Source organism: Rhizophagus irregularis, chromosome 7 (assembly GCF_026210795.1).
Source record: "Rhizophagus irregularis chromosome 7, complete sequence".
Taxonomy (NCBI): Eukaryota; Fungi; Glomeromycota; class Glomeromycetes; order Glomerales; family Glomeraceae; genus Rhizophagus; species Rhizophagus irregularis.
Genome location: NC_089435.1, coordinates 4,591,102 through 4,616,274, shown reverse-complemented (window position 1 = coordinate 4,616,274; position 25,173 = coordinate 4,591,102). Strand labels below are relative to the sequence as shown.

Below are 25,173 nucleotides of genomic sequence, written 5' to 3'. Positions count from 1 at the left end.
TAATTAAATTAAAAATTTATAAAGGAATTTCCCATCTATCAATTACATTCAATAAATCACTATCTTTATTTTTTATTCTATTACTTCTTTCATTTGCAATTGCTTTGGTATATTTAGATATAACTCTCGAGCAACCGTTTGGACCCGATATAAAATAATTTGAATTCATACAGACTAATTTATCCAAAATTCCTTGTATCCCAGAACCATTTAATTCTTTATTATATTTTTCATTTTTTCTTAATTGTTCCAGACCTCCTAATGAAACCCAGGTATTTATTTTAAAAGTTTCATTTAATGTTCTTATAGCATCATGATGATAATTAGTGATTTTTCCAAATGTACTAGATTGTGATCTTGATGATAAAAGGGGATAATCTGTCGCTAAGTAAATATTTTTAATTTCTCCTTCTTCCATAACTTTGTTTAATGTTTTAATAAGACCTTGAACACATTCTGGTAATAATTTAGGTGTTGAAGATTCTAATCTCCAATGAATTCCAATGTATGAAGAAGATAATTTATCTTTTATTTTTTGAGCTTCATTTAATATATAATCATTATAAGGTATAACTGGCATAATTTGAAGAAACAAAGGATGAACTACATATCCATTCACTAATATAATTTCTTCGTCGATTGTGAGAACTTTGGTAAGTAATTTAGAAAATTCAACTCGAGATTTCTCCCTTATCAGGTCCATTTCTTTAATAATCATTTTTGTATATCTTACTCTGGAATTAGGATCTTTGAGATTCATTAATGGTTCGAATTTTGAAATACATTCATATACATCAAAATTTGGTTCTGCGTCATCATAAAATGTTTTCTCAACACTTCTATTTATTTTAACACTAGAATGTAATATTGATAATGGCTTGTCATTATTATTCATTATCTTTTTAATTTGATCACGTTCTTTAAGCCAAAAAATGAAATCATTTTCTGATTTAAATAAAACATCAGGAAATTCTTTTTGAAGTAAAGTGATATTATAATAAAAATCAAATGGAAATTTATTACAAGTACCAATTCGAGAAGAACCAACATTTGGTAAAACCATTATACGATTTAATTTTTCAGCCAATTGACTAAATGATCGAAAATGTAAATTCGCTTTCGTTTCTTGTTCTCCAATAATATAAACAAATAAAAATTTACATATGGGTTTACCACAATATTTTTTGTTTAGTTCTTCTAATTGGTTTTTACTATTATCATTATCAGCAATAGTAGTTATGGTTGTGTTCGATGACAATGTTGATAGTGAAGTAAGATGAACTTCTGTAAGTGTTTCTTCGTTCTATTTAATAAAAATTACTTAATTAACGAATATTTGAAGAGATTTACGAGATTTATAAAAATGTATTTACTTTATCTGATAATAATTCCTCTTGTTCAAAATAAAAAGAACTAATTATATACCACAATAAAAAGAAAAAACAAATTAGCAGAAATGAATTTCTTGTTATTTGACTCAAAGGCGTTTTTTTCTGCGAAGAATTCAGTCGGAGTGTCATCTTTTAGTACAAGTAATAAACGAGATCAGCCTTTTATTCAAAAAAAAAATGATGATATATAATGAAATACGATCCATGTCAAACTTGTTTATTGCCTATATCGGGATTGTTAGATTAATGTGCTCCATCATTTGGCTTAAATACAAGCCTTTTTGACGTTTTATCGTTTATCGTATCAATGATAAAGCAATTTTATTGCAAAGATCAAAATTTCGACAAAAAATTATGACGACAATTTTATAATGACAATACTACGCCATAATGAAATAATTTTGAAGTTATGACTGATATGACTGATAAACTATTTAAAAAATATAGGTTACAAATGAGGATTTTAATAATTTTTTTTTATTTGTTTCATATAAATTAAAGAAACAATATTCATTTTTTTTCTATCCCTAATATAGAAATAATAAATAGTGTTGATCAACCGATGAATTAACAAAAATAAACTAATGAAAAAAAAACGATCCTTTCATTTACAAAAAAAGAAAAACATAAAGACTGCTCTAATTACTTTTTTCTATATAGTCACATCACTAAAAAGATGCCGAAATTAACCAAAATTTAATTTCATTGTATAACGTCTACCATGTTACACGAATATTGTAACACCATTTTCAATTACTTCATACGAAACTCAGGTGACATAATTGTTACATTCTGAGGACACAAAAAAATCTGGACATATTCAAGTACTTATTCCCTTTTTCCCCTCGATAAATTTTCTTATTTCATGAGAAGAGATTTTTTAATGCGGTTTATCTATAGTAATAATTATTTTAATTTTTTTATATACTTTCCCGATACTCTCGTCAGTCGAAGAGCCCTTAATAGTTCGTTAAAAAAAAGGAATGGTGTTACGATTGAAAACTTGGTTAAATGCCAATTGCCAAATTTGGAAAAGCATCGATATATATATATAGGTATCATGACGTAGCTAAAAGATTTACGGCTACCTCGTGTGCTACCCTTATTTTTAATAATGACGTAAAGATTTTGTAATTTAAACTTCTGTTAAATATTCTTTCGTTCTATAAACCTCACTTTCTAACTTTACCATGGATAATCCAGTGAAAGAAATTCCAAAAGTTGCCAATAATATTTTTGCCAATCCTGACAAATCGCTCCTAGAAAAGGAGGTTAAAAGATCCTATATTCCAAATTTTGAATTTCATCATTTTTTAGTGGATGTCTCTCCTAGGCCTGGATCAAGAGAGAGGGTTATTCGACTTTTCAAATTCTTTCGAGGTAAGGTTTTGTTTATTAAAAAAGTAAGGTATTTCAAAATAATTAACATTTTATTCCTATCATTTATAGGATGTTTTTGGAGTAACAAGCTACAAATTAATGAAATAAGTAAGAATTTTTTTTTTATTTAATATCAAATCGGAATTTCTTTATAAATATTTAAACCCTATTAGGTTACAATGAAGAAAGCGGAAAGATGTTTTTAGATGTGACTCAACATCTCCAACCATTACTATATCCATGGATAGTCGTTCCAGTAAGGTAAAAAGGAGAAATTTATGATATCACTTCTTATATTTAAAAATATTTAAATTCATAGACATACGTATGCTTTTCATATATAGAGTTGTTGTTGAGTACTATTTTAGACGAAACGATGCAGGAAAATATTTTATTTGTCGACAAGATGATTTTATTGAACCAGAAGAATTAATGGGCGTAATTGTTCCATATCTCGGACCTATGGCAGTAAGGGCCGCTAAAACAGTTGCAGCAAGTTTTTCTGAACTTGTTGTCTCGATTTTTGAGTTAACTGGATGGAGTTAATTTAATATGAATAATAATAAATAATGATTTATTAATAATAAAATTTACAAAGGAATTTTCCATCTATCAATTACATTTAATAAACCACTATCTAATCTATTACTTCTTTCATCTGCAATAGCTTTGGTAAATGTAGATAAAATTCTTGAGCAACCCTTTGGACCTGCTATAAAATAATTTGAATTTACACAAACTAATTTATCCAAAATCCCTTGGATTCCGGGACCAATAAATTCTGTATCATATTTTTCATTTTTTCTTAATTGCTCCAAACCTCCTAAGGAAACCCATGTATTTATTTTAAAAGTTTCATTTAACATTCTTATAGCATCATGATGATAATTAGTGATTTTTGTAAATGTATCAGATTGTGAACTTGATGATAAAAGAGGATAATCTGTTGCCAAATAAATATTTTCGATTCCTTCTTCTTTCATAATTTTGTTCAATGTTATAATGAGACCTTGAGCACATTCTGGTAATAATTCAGGTCTTGATTGTTCTAATCTCCAATGAATTCCAATATATGATGATGATAATTTTTCTTTTAGCTTTTGAGCTTCATTTAATATATAATCATTATAAGGTATAACTGGCATAATTACAGGGAATAAAGGATCTAATACATATGAATTTACTAATAAAATTTCTTCGTTAACGGAGAGATCATCAATAAGCAATTTAGAAAATTTAGCTCGTGATTGTTCTGTTTTCAAATCAAATTTCGTAATATCCATTATTGTGTATTTTACTCGAGAATTATTAGGATCGGTAAGATTCATAAATGGCCCGAATTTAGAAAGACATTCACTCAAACTAACGACTGGTTTAACATTTCTATAAATTGTTTCAGATGTTATATCATATCTTCGAAGGTTAGAATGTAATATTGATAATGGTGGTATAACTTCATTATTATTTATATTATTCAACTTGTTTTTAATTTGATCACGTTCTTTAAGCCAAAGAATAAAATCATCTTCTGATTTATATAAAACATTAGGAAATTCTTTTTTAAGTAAAGTAACATTATAATATAAATTAAATGAAAAATTTTGACAAACGCTAATTTGAGAAGATCCAACATTTGTTAAAATCATTGTACGATTCAATTTTTCGGCCAATTGACTAAATGATCGAAAATGTAAATTCGCTTTCGTTTCTTGTTCTCCAAAATTATAAACAAACAAAAATTTACATGTGGGGTTACCACAATATCTTTTGTTTAGTTCTTTAAGTTCATTTAGTGGGTTTTCAATGCTATCGTTATTGTTTATGGTATTTAAGGTTATATTCGATGATAATGTTGATGGTGAGGATAAATGAACTTCTGTAAGTGTTTCCGTATTATTTGCTTGTTCCTATTTAACATTAATAAAAGAAATTATTATTACTTGGTAAATAAAATTTCAAAGAGAAGATTTTCAAAAAAAAAACTTACTCCAGTTAAAAATAACTTATTTTGTTCATATAAAAGATACCATAAAATAAAGAAAAAACAAATTAATAACGATGCCTTCGTTATTTGAATCGCTAACATAATTTTCTGTGAAGTTTGATTAAACTGTTTCATCTTTATATATAGTATTACACTAAATACGAAAGTTTATTATTAAAAAAAAAAAAAAGGAATGTTGAATTTTTGAAATGAAGAACGAGTACGAGAAAGCAAAAGTTAAATTTTATTTAATTGATTTCGTGTTGGTATTTTATAATATTTTAAATTCTAAAATTCTAAAATGTAATTGGTTAATCTTTCGTGTAAGGTTTATATTTTTCCATGTGGTTGTACAATTATTTTTATTTTAAGTGTAGCATTTAATTTTATAACGTGCATCCCCAAAATTCAGGTTTACGCAATAACACTTATATTAGACGAAAGAAATATAAGATTCGTATTAAATTAATTAGATTACATTTGTTGTACATTATTATAACTATGATTTTCCCCATCTTGTAATAACATTACGTATTCTCTTATCACCATTGTCTATTAAATCTTTTCTTTCTTCGCTAATAAGTCTAGTATAAGTTGAACGTATCCTACAACAATCTTTAGGCCCACTTAAAAAATAATCGGATTGTATACATACTAATTTATCTAAAATTCCATGTATACCTGAACTACTAAATTCTGAATCATATTTTTTATCATTCCTAAATTCTTTGAAAGCATTTAAAGAAACCCAAGTATTAAAGTTTAACGTTGAATTAAGCATTTGAATTGCTATTCTATGTTCTTTTCTTACACTATAAAATGTATCTGAAGCTGATTTACCTCCTGAAATAGGATAATCAGTTGCAAGATATACATTATTTATTTCTTCTGTCATTTTAAGATAATTAATTGTTTCGATTAAATTTTCAGCACATTTTGGCATTTTTTCTAATATACCTTGTTCCATTCTCCAATGAATACAATAATATGATTGTAACTTATTTACAATTTCATCTGCTTGTTTTATAATATGAGGAGCAAATGGTATTTGTTCTTCAATTAATGGGAACATTTGTCTTCGAGAACGATTTCGAATTAATATTACAGGAGATTTTATATCTTTAAGATTTTCCGTAAAAAAATTAAACATTTTATGTTCAAAATCATTTACATGACCAATTCCAGTATGAAATTCCATATAATCGGATATTTTTAAATCGAATTGGTTTATGCATAATTTAGAAAGAAGGTTTTTTTCGTAACGAACACCTGGTTCGACAGCCATTTGATTATGATCTCTTATAGAATAAGAATCATTTCTACCATCTTCTATAAACCATGTATGTAATGTATCAGGTTTAATTAAAAGTTCTTTTGTCCATTCTTTAAAAGTTTGTTGTGTCATGAATTTTATACTTGGAAACATTTTTTTCATTTTTTCTAAATCATAATAAAATTCAAAAGGAAATTTCGTACAACAATCTATTCTTGAATTTCCAACATTAGGTAATACCATTATACGATTAAGTGATTCTGCGAGAAAAGTTAAAGATCTAAAATGAAGATTTGCTCTTGTTTCTTGTTCAGGAATAAAATATGGAAACATGAAATTACAAGTCTTTTCACCACAATATTTTAAATTAACTTTTTCATCATGTTTTATTATATCAAAATCGGTTTCATCATTAATTCCAGCCGATTGACTTAATGACACTTTTTCTAATTTCTAATAATAATAATAATAATAATAATAAAAAGAAATATATAATTAATTAATTTAATAATAAAATAATCTCTCTTTTTTTCATTAAAAAATTTTATAAAACTTACTTCATTTGTATTCGATATTGAAGATATGATAAGGTATATAATGTATGTATATAAAATGAATAGTATTGTTCTTTTTATCTGTTGAGGATTACAAATGGATTGATTTTGAGTTTTTAACATTTTTGCTTTTTTTTTTTTTTTCCTCCTCAAATTATCCAGGTTTATATTCGAAAAATGAATTGAATTTGGATTTATTTACCTTAAAAAGCTAAATTTAATAATTTATTCTAAAACTCCTTAATTAGAAAGTGCTATTCTTTTTGCAGATTTTAAAACAATTTGGGAGTATTTAGTGTTCGGGCGAAGTAACTCACTAGACCAATTGAGGAAAAAACTGTGCCAAGATAATGTGACAAAGTAAATATGTCACAATGTCACAGTGGTTGGACGCAGATCTTTTTTTACATTATACCCGAAACTAATTTTAGAACTTTCATCATCATTATATAACTGATAAACTTTTCATGATGCAATAATGATCATAAAGAATTTTCTGCTGCAGCGAAAAAATACATATTTCGAATATTCTAAATGTTAAAATTAAATTGATATTATAAAAACATGCCGGAAAGCAATTTATTACAGTACGAATAATATGAATGTGATAAGCACATGTACAGTATATCAATTAAATTGATCATCACTGAAAATCAGGTAAAGAAATTAGTACATTGTAAAATCAAATATTTACCTTATACATCTTATACATCATGTTGTTAGCTAGTTTTTGCGCAATATCCGTAGGGTTACCATCTCCGTATAAAATAAATCGATCGCATAGATTGTGTTTAGCCGGAACTGTAAGACCAAACTCTCCTAGCTTGATAGATAACAAGTTTCGACGATCCTTAATCTCTTCCTCCCTAATATATCTGCAATAAATTGCGTTACATCTACAACAGAGCAGATGTTTAAGATATCGTGAAGGTAATTCTTTGCTTTTTACAACCTCTTGAACATCACAAATATTGACAGTTGATGATTCTGATGATTTCTCCTTTTGTACATCAGATTTTCTATCCTTATGAAGAACCACTTTGAACCATTTACTAGATTCGAAGTCAATTTTGTCGATCCTAACCATATCAACAAGAACCGGTCGGATTTGAAATCCATTACTTCTCGTTCTTTTCAAATGGCACAAGGTGCAGAATCTTCCCCAATTTTTTGAAATGATTGATTTATATGTTTTGTATTTATACGCTCTTGGTTTAGGATCAGGAAGTTGTAGAGTCTTTGTTAATTGCCTCCAAAAGAGATGATTATCTGCCGCGAAATTCCAAGCACGGCATACTTGAGCGACACGTGTAAAATGAACAGGATGTTCTCTCAAATAATTGAATATCTCACAAAGAATTTCTTGAGGCAATGTTATCACAATTGAAGAATTTTCAACAATATAAACTGGTTTTGATACTTTAGATATCATCTTCTTGATCAAATATTATGTTTATATATAAAAAAGTTGATGTCTTATTTTCATAAATAAAAGAAAAGACAATAAAGTAAATAACCTTTTTCTATTATTTTTTTTTTTTGCTTAAAGAAAAAAATGAAGTCGAGCGAAAAAGAGTTATTATAATAACAGACTTTCAAGTTTATTTATAAGTTTAATCACATCATTTATTAAAAAAAAAATGTTATTGCCATAATTGCCATAATTATCAATTTTTTTTAAACTGCGAGGCAGCGGTTATCATAAGTATCACGATCGTCTGATCCCAAAAAAATTATATATTTCATAACACATTCGAAGGCTCTAGAAGACATTATTTCCAGTTTTCAGTTGGGATTTTACTGTTCATTGGATATAATAGGAGCCTTATTGTTAAACGTTACCCAATCCTATTAGAAGATATACGCGAACATGAATTTGAGACGTGACCTTTTATAATTTGATCATAATTTATTATTTTTTTTTATGCTTATAAAATCTTACAAATCTTAGGTAATAATAGCTTAGTAAGTTTAAATAGTGCCGCAAATTATATAAAGAGTGTTTCACATATAGCATTTTCTCATAATATTTTCTCATAATACTTTCTCATAATACTTTCTCATAATACTTTCTCATAAATTATAATCCGCTCGAATAAAATTATTTCGAATTTCGATACGACATGTCATGTACGATTACGATGAAAGAAAAACGAATAAATAGAAAGAGTAAGAAAGAAAAAAATTGGGTCAACCAAAGATTCTCTTACAAATCCATTCTTTTAAGGTGATTTGCCGATGATGCCTTAAAATTTTATAAATGATTGCAGCATGCTGGAATGAAATTTCAATTCCAAGCTTTTGGAAATATATGCTGCTGTCTGGGTACAGGATTTGCGGAAGGGGTTGCGCTGATACGATACCAGTTAAACGCAATTGATTGGTTATCTCAAATTCGGATAACGTTGCGGGCATTTTGGAATCAAATTTTGCTCCTTTTGTTTGTAGAACTTTTAATTAGAAATTATAATAAAAAAAATTTTTTTTTCGTAAAACATATCGTGAATTTTTTACCGTTATTTGCGACTTGATAGGCATGACCTAAAAATGTGTGAGCGATAAAATCGCCCACGACGTAATTTCTGTCAAGTTGGATTTTTTTCGATGTTATGGCTTCTACAACTAACTGGGCCAAATCTTCTTTAACAGTAACGTTCAAAAAGATGTATTGATTTGGACAATTGAATGCAGTAGTTATTGTAGAAACGTCATACTTCAGAATTTCTTCATCGAAAATTCCGATTTGAAAGAGGATCCAATGCATATGGCCATCTCCATAAATATTTTGATGTTCCAACAGTTTCTCATGCAGTCTTGTTCTGGGGCACACTTTATTTTTAATAAATGGATCTCTATTCAAATTAACCGTATTTTTTTTTCTTTTAATTAATTAAAGATTGTGAAAAATAAATATTATTTTCTAAAACATTATAAACTTACAATTCCATTCCAGAATCCCATGTAATAAACAGAAAAACCCTATGTTGTACACAGGCATCAAAAAGCATCTCTTGTTTTTCGAAATTATTATATAATAGACTAATTACGACGGTAGAGTCGACTTATGGGAGAAGTAAATATTTAGCGATTTCAAAAATTCCTTTATTATTAAAAAAAAAATTATATGAAGATAACTTACTCGTTATACCGTAATCATGAGAATCCCAAAGGACGGGGATTTTGATCGCTTCGATGTTTGCTGTTTCATACTATTTTTCCGTTTGTGTAAATTAATGCAAAAATTACTTATTTTGTTCATGAAAGCGTATAAAGGTACCATACCATTCCGAAATTAAACAACCATTTTTTGAACTTAAGTCCGACCAAAGTAGTCATAATTCTGGTCAAAATCGCCATAATGCAGGCCAGGGTTACTTATTCTCGGGTTTGTTTAATTTCGGAATGGTACGGTATAAATAATTAAATAAGCACCTTAATTTGGTCTCTTGGATAACATAATCGAACCTTCGTTGCACCTTTAATTCTTAATCGATTAACAATTTGAGTAGCTAACCGAAGATCATCATTGCAAACTATTGTAATATCTATATTACTGATGTCAACGTCGCCATTTTGCATAGTTCTTTGTATCATGTGATCGTCTAAATAAGTCATATTTTTGACCTCTTAGCTGGTTCTTAAGTTTAGGAAGATTAGTAATTGATCTAATGCCTAAGGACGAGGGAGTTGATTGCCTTAGGCAATTTTCGCGATTCTTCAATCTTAATAAAAACGAAACGAAGATGTGAAATGCTTAGAAGTATTCGGAATTAACAACAAACAATCGTAAGGGATAAGGTAAAAAAAAATTAGGAATACCCACCATAAATAACAAATTTGTAAGACTACGCCCGCTTCATTTCCAAATACGCGTACAGCCAAGTTTATTAAAAAGTGAATTATTGACTAGTGTTGCAGCCATATACTTGCAGAATCAAATAAGAATCAATAGATCCAATTCCGAAAAATTTTTAAAAATATTACTATATTGATAACCGAATATTAAATAAATTTATATAATTATATACGAAAAATCGGTTATGGGCGTAAAATAAAAAATTTTTTTTTTCTTAAAAAAAAAAAAAAAAAGAAAAATCAAACAATGAAGAACTTTCCTTTGTTGTTATATAAAGATGTACAACACATCGTATATGTATTGAATCGCTCTCATCCATCTATTCTCACGCTTGGTCACAAATTATTGAATTTATATTATTAGTTTACCTATTTTTGAACAATGTTCAAAGTAAAAAAAATTGTGTAATTTTCGCGACATATCCCCGCAGTTTTTGGCTTATTAACTTAAATAGTATTTTGGCTTTTTGATTAAAACAATAACGTAGTTGAAATATGTTATAAATTGTATAAAAAAATAAAAAAAAATTTGTTAGTTAATCAATCAATCATTGGATTAGAAATTTTTTATGCATAAAAAAATCTTTTAATGAATACGTAAGATCACTAATGACGTTATAAAGTCCATTTTGTCATACCTTTTCTCCTGCAGGTGTATAATAAAATTGTTCATGTGACAACAAAAATCATTGGGGTAATTTGGGGTAAAAAAAAATCATAACAATGAAGCTGCAAAAAATTTTTTTGATTCCTTTTTCTTTTTATGCAATATTATGTGTGAATTTATATGCAAGGTAGGAAAAATTTATTGTTGGTAAAGGAAATATTACGAATTTGAAATAAAATATATTGGAGGTAAAAATGTCCTGATTTTAATTGGCAAAAAAAAAAAATTATTATTTTACATTCGGGATCAGCTCTTTTTTTGCTTAATTATCATGTGATTCCCATATCATATTTGTAATGAAATTGATTAACTAATTTATTGAAACATATGATAGTGTAACAATTAGCCAATACAACTATGCATATTTATTATATAATAATAATAAAAAAAGAAATATGATAGATTAGACTTTGGCTTGGACTTAAATCAATAAATTATGTAACTTTGGCCAAAATATTCACATACGTAATTTTTCTTTAATGATAAAAGAATGTAATGAGAAAAATAAATTTTTTAAAAAAAAGAACAACGAAGAATAATTAAAAGATGACAATATCTTTTGATTTTGTATGAAAACACGAATGATTCTAAATCATGAAGAGATTAACTCGAAAAAAAATATTCGGGTTTCTACAAGTAATTTAACCACGCGTAAACGAGATATAAACCCTAGATTTTCGCAATCATGTTTGTAAAAAAATAATTTTTTTTAATTATAAAAAAAAATAATGGCTACTCTAACTTATTTAAAATCTACTGACACAGAATACACTTCCATTAGTACTCAATTCATGAGTGGTTTATCCCATGCGAGGATTCATTCCATAATCAAAATTGATATGCCAAGTGATATCGCAAATAGACACGAAACTTTTAAAAGTTCACAGGCAGCCCTACGTTTATATCATGGAACTAAACATTGTTGTGATATTACAAAAATCTCTGATTTTAGCAAGTTGTGTCAGAATAGCGGATGCGGGTAAATTTAAAATTTGGCAATTCATCAATCTATCGCGATATACAGATGCTGATGTTTATTTATTTCTTTTCCTTTAAGTGTTTGTGGTATAATCCGTTACGGTCCCAGGCTTTCAAATGGTTTGTTAAAAACATAAAAACATTTGAAATACGTGTCAAACTCATTTATCCGAAAAACCTTATGGATTAAAATTTTTGCTTTCCGGTTGGATTAGGTTATGTTTGGTTTGGACCCTGTTCCTCCATTTCCGATGGTTACACCGGGGCACGTCCTGTCGGTATCATGGATCCATCTATACAAGTTCTCCGAGCTATTTTCGTAATGGATGTTGTATCTGCTACAGGAAGCCATGGAGCGTACATTGTTCCCAATGGAGAGGTTTGCTTTTGTTAATTTTTTTTTTCTTTTTTATAAAAACTCATTTGGTTTAATAATAATTGACGAAATTTATTGAATAATTAAGGCCGCACTTCCACGATTCCTTATCATTTATTCATATTAAGGATTTACATCATCATTTTTACGGAAATGTTATTAAATTTAAATTTTCTTTTTGTATTTATTGCAATTTACCCGATAATGTAGCTTTTAAAGTAGTTTGTTGATCATATTTCATAATATATATATATATTTATATATATATATATAATAAACAATAAAAAAGAAATCTCACATGATAATTCAATTCACACATATTTTATGATATGTTTTCATTGTTTGTCAAATTTCTTAAAGACTTTTATAATAAAATATATATGTTATGTAGCACGGTTAAATTTATATATTCAAGTATCCATTCAATATTACAATGCATTATCTCTACCATTATCAGCTGCAATATCAACCAGCATCAACAGAATCAACAGAATCAACAGAACCAATAGCACTAACTACAACAACAACAACTGCAACAGCTGCCATACTGCAATACTATTATCAGCTGCAACAGCCATCAACGCAACATCAGCTATAAGTACAATGAGCACAATGACGACAATAACGACTAAATTTTTTTTATTGATTTACAAATAAAGTATCTTTCAGAGTTTTTTGATTAGTAAAGATAATGTAATAATTGCATATATGAATTCTATATGACTAATTAATCTCACCCCACGAAAAATAAGGTCTGAGTGATCATCTCACACCTAAAATTAACTAGTAATTATCATTACAATTTCTAAATTTAAGTACGCTATGTCCACTCCCGCCATCCCAAATAGAATTCATCAATTAAAATCAGGTTTATGAGAGAATTTCTACAGTTGGAAACGTTGGCTCGGGGACCTTGGGGCATTGACATTTTAAAGAATGATGAATAAGAATGTATTAACTTCTATTTTATTTACTGTGATAGTCGTAAAATCATTATTCGGTTTGTTTGATGATAAATCTTAAACTAATGTCTTCCATTGTCATTCCATAAGATATATTAAGCATCTTCATTGTGTTCACGCGCTTCGCTTCAATTGCTGAGTCCCCTCTAACACAATATTTTGATTTTGCCTGTGTGTGAAGTGTTCTTCGTTATATCGGTAATATTTTGCAGCATTTATATTAGTATAAAATAATTAACACTCTTCAAATAATTTATTAAATTTAAAAAAATATAAAATATTTGACGACATAACAAATTTTATTCAGTAACGGAAATGCTCTACCATGTTCAACGTCCGTAAAATGGAACTAATACTCAGCACTTCTTAGAACTAACTATCCTTATTTAAGTACAGAATGTATTCACAATTTTAAATAAAAAGGATACGTTTACTTAAGAATAATAAACTAAAAAAAAATTTTTTCACTCTTTCATCATTCTTCTTATAGAAAACTTGATGCATAAGGGAAGATGAAAAAAAAAAAAGTGCGCCTAGAGATTGAATTGGCCAATCATATTATAAATAGATGTTGTGTAATCATGACAATTGTAGTTCACGTGTAAATAAAATTTTAACTTTCGGAGTATTTTGCAATGCTCCTTCAATCTTAACGAAACAATGGACTCTGAAATAGCTCGCACTAATTTTGAGTTTTCTAATAACATTGTTACAATTGATCCCGCTCAGGATCAAATTTACCGCTACAATAATGACGAACAAGTACAAATAAATCAAGAAAAGCCGTGGACTAAAGAGTGAGTAATTGAAAATCGATATGGTGTTAAGTGATCAAGTTATTAGGAATCTCAACTGTACGCGTTGTTAAATTGAATACAGCTGTTTTATCTATAATAATAGTCGAAATAATTTAGTCTTAGAATTCTGTCACGTTCCTTTAAAAAGTTTTGAGTTGATTTAATATCTTCTGATTTAATTTATCTTAGCATTCATTACTTTACAAAAGTCAAGATTTCCGCGGTGGCTCTTATAAAAATGGTATCGTATAAGATTGTATTAATAATCAATTATCTTTCTTTCCTTTTTCCTTTTTTGAAAAGACTAATTTCGTTAATATGAGAAGGTCATGCATGCTCGTTCGGGTGGAAATATTGAAGTAATGGGTTTAATGCAAGGAAAGATAGATGGCAATACAATGATTATCATGGATGCTTTTGCTTTACCAGTTGAAGGAACTGAAACAAGAGTGAATGCACAATCCGAAGCGAATGAATATATGGTTCAATATTTAACAACTATTAGACAGGTATTTTGCAAATAGATTTTTAATCGATTTGGTTAATATACTTATAAATAAGATATTAAATCTTTAATAGGTGGGAAGGTTAGAAAACATAGTAGGGTGGTATCATAGTCATCCTGGTTACGGATGTTGGCTTTCCGGTATTGATGTGCATACTCAAATGACAAATCAACAGTATCAAGATCCTTTTGTAGCTGTAGTTGTAAGTAAACTTATAATGTTTCCTGCAATATTTGTATCTTGTTCTTTTATTTTCAAAAAACAAAAAATATTAATGAATACTAATAGTAAACTTTTTATGGATTTTTAATTAGATCGATCCTAATCGAACTATATCTGCTGGAAAAGTGGAAATTGGCGCGTTTAGGACTTATCCAGCGGTAATATCAATTATTTTTTGATATTTATAAGATCTTTTATAAATTAATTTCGTTGTTTATTTTTTTGTTTAAAGGGATACAAAGCACCGGATGAAGGTCCATCAGAATATCAAACTATTCCTTTGAGCAAGATTGAGGATTTTGGTGTTCATTGCAAACAGTAAATTACTATTATAATCCTAATGTAATTTATTTTGTTTAAATTTTATAACTAAGGTTTATTATACATGTAGATACTATCAACTTGAAATCTCGCATTTCAAATCTACTCTTGATATACATTTATTGGAATTACTTTGGAACAAATATTGGGTTAACACACTATCACAATCACCATTAATCACGGTATTAATACGTGTCTACACATATTTGCTTTGAAAACTTATGCATCATTTAATTTAATCCATCATTTTATTTAGAATCGCGATTATTCAGCCGGACAAATTTCTGATCTTGCAGAAAAGTTAGAACAGACTGAAGCTCAGTTACAACAGAGTGGAAGAGTTTCAGGTTTCCCTGGTGGATTAGGTGGCGGGCGTGGGGTTAGCACTACTCAATCTTCAACATCATCATCTTCCACATCTGGAGGTGCTAGTGGTGCTACATCTACACCTACCCCGGAAAAGAGGAAAATTGAAGAGAGTCCACTCAACAAGGTTACTCGGGATAGGTACGTATTTCCCGAAATTTCTGTTTGGTTTTACTTTAAACTATAAAATTTAATATATTCTTTTATAAAAAAAAAATCGTACAATATAGTACAAAGATCACTGTTGAAGCAGCTCACAGTTTAATCTCACAAGTTCTCAAAAATGTTTTATTCAATAAATCACATTAATTTTTTTTTTTCAGTTATTTAAAGTAAGTGTGTATCCCATTTCGAAAAATATTTTGTTTTCTCAGTTATATAGATTTAGTGACATAACTATCCGTTTTTGCAATTAGGCCGGACAAAATATTTTTTAGATCATTATAGCCTACCATGTCAGTTAAAAATTCAGGGTGTTTTCTATTTAGTAATATTTTGTTTATTATTATATTCAAATTTGAAATAATAAATCGTGATAAAAAATATTCGTAATAAAAAATTAGATAATAAATTTCAATAATCGCATTTTGTTGTGGATAATTATAAATTTTTTATTTTTTATCTGATTCATCTCAATTACTTTTCTGTACATGAAAATATTTTATCATCCAAACATGTAACTCAACAGCAATGCGAAACCTTTTTTAGAATAGACGTGGGTGGGAACACGGCCATTTTGAGGGGACCCGACACTGATCGGCATCAAACAAAGCAAAGGAGGTAATGTTTCGTTCTAGAATTCCCGCTGTCCCAATATTAATCCTCAACGCTCTTTGGCAATTGTTTATGCAGCTACTGATTTTAAAACCTGATTATCCCCTGTTTTTTATTATCATTTAGAAAATAAAGTTATGATCTACACACGTTTTACAATATAAGGCAAATGACGAGCTCCGGTAATAGATTGCCACGTAGAAAATTTAGATTATTGTAACATTGATGATTTTTCGTATATAAAAAAGCCTCTGCTTTTACAAATTTATTTTTTTTTTTAAAAAAAAAATTACATCTCATTAGACTTTAGAAATGGTTAAAAACAATAATAAAGGCACAGGCCCTAGTGATGACTCGAGCTCGAAGTCGAGCGGATTTGCTTTGACGATTACACCTTTCACTGGACTTACTTTGTTAGCGTTACTTGTTGCCGTGTTATTCTCATGGGATCAATATAGAGGTGGAGATTTAGCAGTTTGCGATTTAATTAAACCGGATTATAATGATAGAACCGAATGGATTACTATGCCTGATCATAGAAACAAGGAAGAGTATCTTAAATATGAACCAGGAACCTTTGTTTACAGACACATATATATGGAAAATTTTGAGGAAGTATTTGGCGTGAAACCAATATATTTTCCAGTGCGTAGATTTTTTCCTTTGATTCAATATGTGTTATTATTTGTATTATTTATTAAATGAATTTTAATTTAATTAATCATACTTAATAGATCATTGATGATGATATTTCTCCTTATTTGGCCAAGCATAATCTAAGAGCCCGTTTATTAAATTCCACTGATATTAATCAAAGTACTGTTCAAGCACTTCTTAGAGAATCTGATAATTATATTCCACAAGTTGAAAAGATAAAATATGAGGTCGGAAATGGAACTTTTGTCGATGATGGTGGAATTTATATTCGTTGGATTAATGATATTGTAAGATATGGAATGTATGCTTCCAAAACTTTCCAAAGAAGAGATATATTGGGAGTCTATTCTGGTAAGATAAAATATCCTGAGATCTAAATTAAAGATGACATCATTCATTTAATCGGTGTAATATAATTTGCAGGATTGGTAACACGTCAACTCACTGATCTTGAATATGGTAAGCATTACATTCATCATACATTCATACATTCATGTTGATAGTATCGAATTTACATTAAATATTCGCGTATTTTCCAATGAATAGCTTGGGAATTCAATTATCTTGTTGATGTCAAAGATGAAGAAGATAAGAAGATAAGAGTTTGTATTGATGCAAAACACATGGGAAATTATATGCGTTTCGCTAATCACAGAGATAGTAAGTTTTTCAATATTTTCGGACATTATTATAAATTCTTTACTAATTGGTTATGATTTTTTAATAGCAAATCAAAATGGAGATCAACTTTACGTTGTTTATAATGATCTTTGGCACGTCCTTTATATCGCTCAAGCGGAAATTAAAGTAATTATCATGAATCATTAATATTAATCCATCATTTAACTCATTAAAAAAATATTAATAATCTTTAATTTTTTAAATATGTAGCTCCATGAACAAATTTTTGTCAACTATGGACAAGGATACTGGGAAAACAAAAAGAAATATGACTTTTAAGGAAAAAAACGTCGACATATCTCTAAAAAGTTCGAATAATTTAGTAATAATTTATACTAACACAAAATTTTTTTTTTTAATTTTGTGTCAAATTTAATTGTATTTAAAAAGTAGAAAAAAAAAGAAAAAAAAATTTTTTAAATAATTTGTTTTATTTCAGTTATAGAATATTGATTTATTTACATATGATGAAAGTTCAAATGTAGTTTGTAATTTTGTGTATGTAAATATATATATATATATATATATCTTTTTTTTAAAAAAAGAGACATTAAAAATATATTTAATATTTTAAAAAAAAACTAATGGATAAAAATCGTACATAGATTCATACTAAAAGTAATTATTTATTTTTAATTAATTTTTTTTTTTGTTTTGTATCTATCAATAAATTAAATTATGCACCCTTATATTTATATTTTAATTTCTCTAAACTCCTAATATCTTGTTCTGAATCTTTAATCAAAAATAATGCAATTATGTCAAAAACAAGTATTCCAAGTGGTATCGCCCACCATAATTTTTCCATTTTTTCAGTATGTATTGCTATTATATTTGGTATTATGGAAAGAAATGCACCTACATAAATGTGAATCATGGTAAAATTTGGTGCTTGTAAAAGAAATATTGAAGATATCAAAGCTCCAATCGAGGATAACGTTGCTATCATTTGATATGGTGCATATGAGTAAATATGTTCAGAAATTGGTAACGGAATTATCGGATTTGATGATGATGTCATAATCTCATATAAGAAAATTAAATACCTGAAACGAAAAATAAGTTATTATTATAGTGTATATGGTAAAAAAAAAAATCCATAAATGATTTAAAGAAAACTTACAAAATCACCATCATTAATGATACGAAGGCCAATGCTTTCTAAAATTCAAATGATTTATATTATTATTATTAGATTTATTATTTTATAAATAAATATAGCGAAAATATAATGTAAATAATAGCCATCATAACAACCTTGAAGAAACTATTAGCTCGTTCATTTTGTAATCTTAATTCTTCAATAATTTGATCCTGTTCTTAATATTTAAAAATTAACGAATTTATAAGTTTTCAAAATTTTAAAAAATGTTTAATGTATGAAATGGGAAAAGAACCTTGTTCGTCTAGAAATTCTGCTACTTGTTCTTGACCTTCCCCAAACCCCTGATCTAGAAGTGAATATCTTTTTTTCAGTCCGTCCATATGGTGTGAAATAATTGGTAAAAAATTGCCACTTGTATTGCATATAAACATAAAAAGTAAAGTGTCCCACTTTGTGAAATAGAGAATAAAAGAATCAAATAAATTTATTCGAACAATTTGCAGTAGGCATAAGTTTCTGAAATTAATATAAACAACACGATCGTGGTTTTGTGACGTTAAATAACGTGATTTACGTGATTTAGACCAATCATGTCTAGGTCAAAATTGTCTTGATAATCTGAGAGTAATATTTGATTTTTATTTTGAGATTCCAAATCTACCTTTCTAAAAACCAAACACAAATATATTATTATTAATTATACTAGAAATTAATCATTTGTAATATTGAATGCAATCTAAATAAAATAATGAGTTTCTAAACACATAAAAGTCGTCATTTGGAACACAAAAATTATAAGAAAAAAAAACAAAAAAAAAACCAAAAAAACTTTCTACACTTTTTAAATAAAAATTACAACGTCCCTAGACAACATGAAATAAAATAAATAAATTACAATTACAGTATATACAACAAAAGAAAAAAAAACTTTTTTTTTCATTAAGTGAAAGTTTTATGTTGAAAAAAAAAAAAATAGCTTACAATTGGAAGAAATAATTAGGAAAATTAATTTTAAAGTAAATAATTTAAATAGCATAATGTCATCAGGGCGATGAGAAAAGTGTTCAAGACGAGTTATTAATTATAATAAAGAATTTTAATAAAACCAAAAATTTTTTTTTTTGTCTGTTGGTTCCAGCTTCAGGTGAATTGCTTGATTCATTATTCTAGATACAAACAGAAATTATAGCTTCGAATAATTTCAAAGAGTTATTTTAATTATTCGTTTTAATAAGCTGATAGTTCATTACCAATCTCATCTCGAGAAGTTATAGAAGATTCAGAATCAGATCTTCTATGAGATGAGAAAATATCAGAAACACCTGAAACGCCGGATAATGTTGATGGAATATCCGCTTCGATTTGAGTCATAGTTGATCCGGGATATTGATGTACGTGAATATTAATTGTAGTATGTCCTAGGACAGGAGGAAATAAGTACGAGCCATTATTATTAAAAGAATGTTGTTCATACAGTAGACGAGAATTATCTCCAAAATTAGTTGTTGCATTAGAGGTAGAAGGATTACTAGTAACGGTTGTCGAGGTCGTATATGCAAAGTTTAATGGATTGGAACTTTCTTTTGACATGCGTTTCATAAATGTTTTTCTTTTTCTATCTAGGGGACTACCTGGTTCAACCCTATAATCATGACCATCACTTTGCCCAGATATTGTTCCGGAATTAATCGTTACCGAGCTATATCTATGTTCTTGATCAGAACTAAGACTTGTAGAAAGCATGCTTGGAGATGTTATGGAGATCGTAGGCTGGTTCTCCTTTTTTTCTAAGAATGTTCGGACAAACCATCTTAAGAAGGAAAATTTTTCCTTTTTTCGTCCCATATTTTCTGGACTAATTTGAGAATTGTTCATGCTCAAATGTGAAGAAATTGGAGAAGCTGGAGAAATTGTGATTCGTGTTATATTTGGTGAAGATGGTGGATGATATGTTTGTGAAGGCGGAAAAGGTGAAGAACTTTGAGGTGATTTAGGTGATTTCGGTGAATTTGTTGAATTTCGTGATTGAGATATAGTTGACATAGGAGACATAGGAGACATAGGAGGACTATTTAGTGAACTCGTAGCTTTTAAAGGATTTTTTGAGTAACCATATTTTTCAATAAGATCTTTTTTAACTTTTCGGAACGCGTTATGAATTGCAGGGTCAAATAGAAACGCGATAAAATTAAAAAAACCTGTAATATGTATAGATATGTATATGTATGATTAATTAGATAACGTGAAATTTTATTGCATCTTTACGTTAATTACAAAAAAAAAATTATTTTTACCGGGCAAACAAGTTCCAATAGTAGACCAATAAATTAGTGGTTTTGGTGGAGAATAATTTTTATGATTTCCATGAATAGAATTCCAAGTATAATTCACTATAATACCACAAACAGTAAGGAGAGGAATTGCCGCATATAGAGAAATTCTGCTTACTAATTTTAATAACAAAAGTTTTTGCCTTTTAGCTTTAGCGGATAAAGTTGCGCTACTTTGACTAGGAATTGCTTCAACTAATTGTCGGTGTTCAAAAATCAATTTACATACTACAATTACTAAAACCGTAGTACAATAGATCATTGATGAAGCTACAGGTATGATAAAAGTTGCTAACCTCCACCAATTTGTTTCTTTGCTAAACGTATTACGGTAAATGCAAGTTCTTGTGTCGGTATCATAACCAAATCTATTATAAACTAAAGGTGGAATATTTGTAGCAAGAGCCATTAATAATGCAGCGGGAATATACCATCGATCCGAAAATGATGATACTTTTTTACTATGAAGAAACACTATTTGTAAATTGAATGCTATCATAACTGTTAGGAAAAGATACAATTGCGGGAAGAAGGATAATCCCGTAGCTATACCAGTACATTCAGGTGTATCTCTAGGTTGATAATCCACGTAAGCAATTGTGGTAAATCCGGACAAAACATCAACGAACGATATCATAGCTGTAAGTCTTAGTGATACACGGTTTACAAGCTTTTTATCATAAAAATACATGAAAATTATTATAAGTAATACTATTGTACCTCCTATTATGCTAACTACACTTAAATAATAGTGCAAATAATTATTTATTTGTAACTCTTTTTGATTAGCAACATCGTCTTTATAGGCTTGATTATCAGGAAAGTCTACATAAGGAATAGACGAGTCGGAATATGGGTCTCCAGGAACATTCGTTTCGTTTATTGACATATTCTCTTAAATTTTATGTAAACACTTTCTCCAGGATGTGTTGAATTTATATACTTTATTAAACGTTTATTCATTCAAAGGAAGGTATTTATATTCAGTTATAATCTTTAATAATAATATGGTTGCTCACTTTGTCGGTTTGAAATTCCTAAAAAAAAAGATTCGTTGACGTTTAATGTCGTACGTTATTTTTAGGAATTGTAGGCGGTATTTAAGTATTTTTTTAGGGAGTATTCAATAGCTGTGATAATATTATCTTAGCGTTGAATGTCGAAATATATTGGTAACCAGCAAAGAAGCAAAAGGAAAAAAAGCCTTAGGTAAATACAAGGTTTTATCAGCGCTTTTATTATTTCCAAAAAGCAATTGTATTATACATTTGATTTAACGTGTATAAAAAAAAATTTCTATTATTTACTTTTACTTCTCGATATATGTCATATTAAAATTTCCTATTTTTGCATTGATCTACCGTAACAATTACACGATTGGTGTAACAAAATTAAAAAGATTACGCTCCAAAAAATAAAATCCATTGTTAGACTTAATAGAGTGAACATGCTCTTACAATCCAATCAAAGATTGACATTGTGAAGTAATTAATTTTGAATCCAAACCTCAGATATTTCAGATATAAAAAAGTATTTCCGAAATATCACTGTAACAGTCATAAGATATATAAATATATTTAATGATTTATTTATTATCCCCCTCTTATTCTCTTATCCGTTAAATTTTTTTTTTTTTTAATACTTGGTAGAAAGAAAAATGTGGATGAAAAGTTATGGTGCCATGCGGAACCAAACTAGCCTAACCTTTTTTGGCATACAATTAGCAATTCTCTTAATTTTTGATTTTAACATATTTATATTGTTAATTCTCCTTGTTTGACCAATTTGGTCAACTAAGTAAAATCTATAACTGTATAATAACGGTATTAGAGGTAATCATTTAATAAACTGAAGAAATTTTCGTAATACATGATCGATTTACACCAACATATATGAATGAAATGAAATGTTTGTATTGAAACAATGAACTTAAGAGTAGCTTATGATATTTATAATATTAGACATCTCTAGATTAAGTCTTCTATACTCAATTAATTTTTATTTTTGTTAATATTCCTTAAGATTCTTTTTAAAAAATTTTAAAGTTTTAATTGAATTAATTGAACCATTATTCACACATTTAAATCCCGAAATTCCCAAAGTAAATAATTAAAAAAAAATAATTACATTGCATGTTTAAGCATGTTACAATGTGTATGCTAGTTAGATTCTTTTGATAGTACTAGGTAAATGCGTATAAATTGCAATTTAGTTTCTGATTTCTGAATCAAGTATGATGATTGGTGGAAATTTGAAAAAGGAATTTAAAGATTTAAAATAATATTTTTGATAGTGGCAAGAACAGGATAAATTTAATTCACGTAACAAATTTCACAATTGAAATGGCAAAAGATTGTTTATAAACGTAACGCTATCAATTTTATCACGAAACCTTTTTTCCTTTTTTTATTCACTTACTTCATGATAACGTAACTCGCGTGTAAACATAAGTCATAATATTATCGTTTCATGTATCGCGTTAATTAAAGTTTCGGATTGAATTACAACCGCTTCTGCAATTACGTTTCCCTTGTTCTCTTTTTTGAGTAAGAATTTGTTTACTTGTGTCTTTTAATTATAACAAACTTTAGCGGCAGTTTTGAATATACAACATACTATTAAAAGATTTCAAGTGAGAAATCTAACTTTCTCTAGTTGGCCTTTTTTCTTTGTACATTTTTAATTATTTAATTTGTTATAAAATTATTATCTGTTAGTAATTTAAATTATGTGATATAATTAAACGATTTAGAAAAAAAGCATCCAGCAAAATTTTATATTATAAAAATTAATGCTCACTATTAGAGCATGTTGTGTATTAATTATAATTATAAATGCATACAGTATTTGAATATTTTTAATTATTATTTTCTTTTGTTTTCTCTCCTTACATACCGACACATTATGTTTCTTCAGAGATTTTATTCATTATCATCATGTATTAACTTTGTTATCTAATAATTTTTAAAAGTGATTGAAAATTCTAGATGATAATGCAACGAGAAATTTAAAGTTGAACTACATTAATGAATGATATTGACAACATTGAACGACATGAACTCTGAAAACACGTGTACTTGATTTGTTATTCAAATTGCATGTTATCATTAAATGCATGAAATGATTGTATTAAAAATATAATCGAAAAATTAAAAGTTTATACTACATATTATGCCACAAAGTATTTCCGAAATTATAATAACAAATCGTATTTTATATACTATTGAATGCTTAAGAAAGGAAAATTTTTGATCGCTGTAAATCTTTATTGTTTAATTGATATTAATCTTAATAGTGTTTTGGATATTTATTTATATTGATAGATTAAAAAACGTCCAATCGTTAATAATAAACTTTAAAATATTATATTTTTTTCTATTTCACAAAAAAAAGAAAATTTCAATTAAATCAATTAAATCAATATAATCGATTAATATTACAGTATCTCAATGAGAAGAAAAATTCCGATAATGTGAATTTTAAAGAATAAACCTTTTTTTATGGTTCATTCTGTTTATTCTGTTATGAACTAATCAATGACGGCACTTATTAGATGAGATAATGGTATTTACTTATATTTGTTCCACCCTATAAAAATGCATTCTTAATAATTTCATTATTTTACCATGATTTCCCAGTATTCCATAAATGCAATTATCTATATTATTATTGATATCTAAAATGTAAGAATAAATAAATAAAAAATATGTGGTTTGATTTTAGGTTTCTAATGCCCCAGAATTTGTTTTTTTCCATAAATTTAGGATATATATAATCAAAATTTCAATTAATAAAGTAATCAATCTAAAGATTTTTTACCTTTAAAGATTAAAACTATTATGGTAGTTATTATTAAAATTCTAGTTTATATGTATTTTAAATAAATCTTAATATTAAATATAAAACTTAAGATCTAGAAATCAAACACTTCTACAAATTACATTAAGATTAAATTACTTCAAATTCCAGAACTTTTAATGAACTATATATATTA

General features: G+C 27.7%; 11 protein-coding genes across 11 annotated transcripts; 4 read left to right on the top strand and 7 right to left on the bottom strand.

Annotated features, from left to right (window-relative positions):
* Nucleotides 1-16: 16 nt before the first annotated feature.
* Nucleotides 17-1,520, bottom strand: OCT59_027752 (uncharacterized protein; the record flags this gene model as incomplete). Its single annotated transcript, XM_025309844.1, has 2 exons — nucleotides 17-1,303; nucleotides 1,374-1,520. The coding sequence occupies 2 exons, from the start codon at nucleotides 1,518-1,520 to the stop codon at nucleotides 17-19; spliced, it is 1,434 nt and encodes a 477-aa protein (XP_025188680.1).
* A 1,025-nt stretch (nucleotides 1,521-2,545) lies between these two features.
* On the top strand, nucleotides 2,546-3,385 carry OCT59_027751 (uncharacterized protein). The gene is made up of 4 exons (XM_025312811.2): nucleotides 2,546-2,771; nucleotides 2,841-2,879; nucleotides 2,945-3,032; nucleotides 3,116-3,385. Exons 1-4 carry the CDS (start codon nucleotides 2,582-2,584, stop codon nucleotides 3,315-3,317), a joined length of 519 nt encoding a protein of 172 aa, XP_025188679.1. The 5' UTR covers nucleotides 2,546-2,581; the 3' UTR covers nucleotides 3,318-3,385.
* Nucleotides 3,362-4,857, bottom strand: OCT59_027750 (uncharacterized protein; the record flags this gene model as incomplete). The annotated part of the gene is made up of 2 exons (XM_025309843.2): nucleotides 3,362-4,678; nucleotides 4,759-4,857. 2 exons carry the CDS (start codon nucleotides 4,855-4,857, stop codon nucleotides 3,362-3,364), a joined length of 1,416 nt encoding a protein of 471 aa, XP_025188678.2.
* A 104-nt stretch (nucleotides 4,858-4,961) lies between these two features.
* OCT59_027749 (uncharacterized protein) lies at nucleotides 4,962-6,705 on the bottom strand (the record flags this gene model as incomplete). The annotated part of the gene is made up of 2 exons (XM_066137206.1): nucleotides 4,962-6,481; nucleotides 6,586-6,705. The coding sequence occupies 2 exons, from the start codon at nucleotides 6,703-6,705 to the stop codon at nucleotides 5,255-5,257; spliced, it is 1,347 nt and encodes a 448-aa protein (XP_065993618.1). The 3' UTR covers nucleotides 4,962-5,254.
* A 359-nt stretch (nucleotides 6,706-7,064) lies between these two features.
* On the bottom strand, nucleotides 7,065-8,014 carry OCT59_027748 (uncharacterized protein; the record flags this gene model as incomplete). Its single annotated transcript, XM_066137205.1, has 2 exons — nucleotides 7,065-7,112; nucleotides 7,277-8,014. 2 exons carry the CDS (start codon nucleotides 8,012-8,014, stop codon nucleotides 7,065-7,067), a joined length of 786 nt encoding a protein of 261 aa, XP_065993617.1.
* A 758-nt stretch (nucleotides 8,015-8,772) lies between these two features.
* OCT59_027747 (uncharacterized protein) lies at nucleotides 8,773-10,197 on the bottom strand (the record flags this gene model as incomplete). The annotated part of the gene is made up of 5 exons (XM_025312807.2): nucleotides 8,773-9,017; nucleotides 9,097-9,434; nucleotides 9,523-9,643; nucleotides 9,722-9,791; nucleotides 10,015-10,197. 5 exons carry the CDS (start codon nucleotides 10,195-10,197, stop codon nucleotides 8,773-8,775), a joined length of 957 nt encoding a protein of 318 aa, XP_025188674.1.
* A 1,635-nt stretch (nucleotides 10,198-11,832) lies between these two features.
* OCT59_027746 (uncharacterized protein) lies at nucleotides 11,833-12,585 on the top strand (the record flags this gene model as incomplete). The annotated part of the gene is made up of 4 exons (XM_066137204.1): nucleotides 11,833-12,083; nucleotides 12,162-12,202; nucleotides 12,298-12,461; nucleotides 12,547-12,585. 4 exons carry the CDS (start codon nucleotides 11,833-11,835, stop codon nucleotides 12,583-12,585), a joined length of 495 nt encoding a protein of 164 aa, XP_065993616.1.
* Nucleotides 12,586-14,040: 1,455 nt separating this feature from the next.
* Nucleotides 14,041-16,231, top strand: OCT59_027745 (COP9 signalosome complex subunit 5a). The gene is made up of 10 exons (XM_025312806.2): nucleotides 14,041-14,217; nucleotides 14,407-14,458; nucleotides 14,544-14,726; nucleotides 14,797-14,925; nucleotides 15,038-15,103; nucleotides 15,178-15,263; nucleotides 15,337-15,448; nucleotides 15,523-15,773; nucleotides 15,863-15,964; nucleotides 16,049-16,231. The coding sequence occupies exons 1-9, from the start codon at nucleotides 14,081-14,083 to the stop codon at nucleotides 15,939-15,941; spliced, it is 1,095 nt and encodes a 364-aa protein (XP_025188672.1). The 5' UTR covers nucleotides 14,041-14,080; the 3' UTR covers nucleotides 15,942-15,964; nucleotides 16,049-16,231.
* A 371-nt stretch (nucleotides 16,232-16,602) lies between these two features.
* OCT59_027744 (uncharacterized protein) lies at nucleotides 16,603-18,432 on the top strand. Its single transcript, XM_025312805.2, has 6 exons — nucleotides 16,603-17,051; nucleotides 17,141-17,414; nucleotides 17,487-17,522; nucleotides 17,610-17,723; nucleotides 17,791-17,870; nucleotides 17,955-18,432. The coding sequence occupies exons 1-6, from the start codon at nucleotides 16,719-16,721 to the stop codon at nucleotides 18,021-18,023; spliced, it is 906 nt and encodes a 301-aa protein (XP_025188671.1). The 5' UTR covers nucleotides 16,603-16,718; the 3' UTR covers nucleotides 18,024-18,432.
* On the bottom strand, nucleotides 18,241-19,309 carry OCT59_027743 (uncharacterized protein). The gene is made up of 4 exons (XM_025312804.2): nucleotides 19,142-19,309; nucleotides 19,002-19,063; nucleotides 18,868-18,905; nucleotides 18,241-18,790 (listed from the first exon to the last, which is right to left on the bottom strand). The coding sequence occupies exons 1-4, from the start codon at nucleotides 19,278-19,280 to the stop codon at nucleotides 18,421-18,423; spliced, it is 609 nt and encodes a 202-aa protein (XP_025188670.1). The 5' UTR covers nucleotides 19,281-19,309; the 3' UTR covers nucleotides 18,241-18,420.
* A 767-nt stretch (nucleotides 19,310-20,076) lies between these two features.
* Nucleotides 20,077-22,380, bottom strand: OCT59_027742 (uncharacterized protein; the record flags this gene model as incomplete). The annotated part of the gene is made up of 2 exons (XM_066137203.1): nucleotides 21,144-22,380; nucleotides 20,077-21,047 (listed from the first exon to the last, which is right to left on the bottom strand). Exons 1-2 carry the CDS (start codon nucleotides 22,066-22,068, stop codon nucleotides 20,077-20,079), a joined length of 1,896 nt encoding a protein of 631 aa, XP_065993615.1. The 5' UTR covers nucleotides 22,069-22,380.
* Between the last annotated feature and the right edge of the window lie 2,793 nt (nucleotides 22,381-25,173).

What these genes read in the sequence shown, in the direction of transcription:
- OCT59_027745 (XM_025312806.2), top strand. Translation starts at nt 14,081, where the DNA reads ATGGACTCTGAAATAGCTCGCACTAATTTTGAGTTTTCTAATAACATT. An exon ending in GAAAAGCCGTGGACTAAAGA is followed by an intron (nt 14,218 to 14,406) that starts GTGAGTAATTGA and finishes AATTTATCTTAG; the next exon opens with CATTCATTACTTTACAAAAG. An exon ending in AACAAGGTTACTCGGGATAG is followed by an intron (nt 15,774 to 15,862) that starts GTACGTATTTCC and finishes CGTACAATATAG; the next exon opens with TACAAAGATCACTGTTGAAG.
- OCT59_027744 (XM_025312805.2), top strand. Translation starts at nt 16,719, where the DNA reads ATGGTTAAAAACAATAATAAAGGCACAGGCCCTAGTGATGACTCGAGC. An exon ending in TGAAACCAATATATTTTCCA is followed by an intron (nt 17,052 to 17,140) that starts GTGCGTAGATTT and finishes CATACTTAATAG; the next exon opens with ATCATTGATGATGATATTTC. An exon ending in TATATTGGGAGTCTATTCTG is followed by an intron (nt 17,415 to 17,486) that starts GTAAGATAAAAT and finishes TATAATTTGCAG; the next exon opens with GATTGGTAACACGTCAACTC.
- OCT59_027743 (XM_025312804.2), bottom strand. Translation starts at nt 19,280, where the DNA reads ATGTTTATATGCAATACAAGTGGCAATTTTTTACCAATTATTTCACAC. An exon ending in AGAATTTCTAGACGAACAAG is followed by an intron (nt 19,064 to 19,141) that starts GTTCTTTTCCCA and finishes TTAAATATTAAG; the next exon opens with AACAGGATCAAATTATTGAA. An exon ending in GAGCTAATAGTTTCTTCAAG is followed by an intron (nt 18,906 to 19,001) that starts GTTGTTATGATG and finishes TTTGAATTTTAG; the next exon opens with AAAGCATTGGCCTTCGTATC.
- OCT59_027751 (XM_025312811.2), top strand. Translation starts at nt 2,582, where the DNA reads ATGGATAATCCAGTGAAAGAAATTCCAAAAGTTGCCAATAATATTTTT. An exon ending in GCTACAAATTAATGAAATAA is followed by an intron (nt 2,880 to 2,944) that starts GTAAGAATTTTT and finishes AAACCCTATTAG; the next exon opens with GTTACAATGAAGAAAGCGGA. An exon ending in TGGATAGTCGTTCCAGTAAG is followed by an intron (nt 3,033 to 3,115) that starts GTAAAAAGGAGA and finishes TTTCATATATAG; the next exon opens with AGTTGTTGTTGAGTACTATT.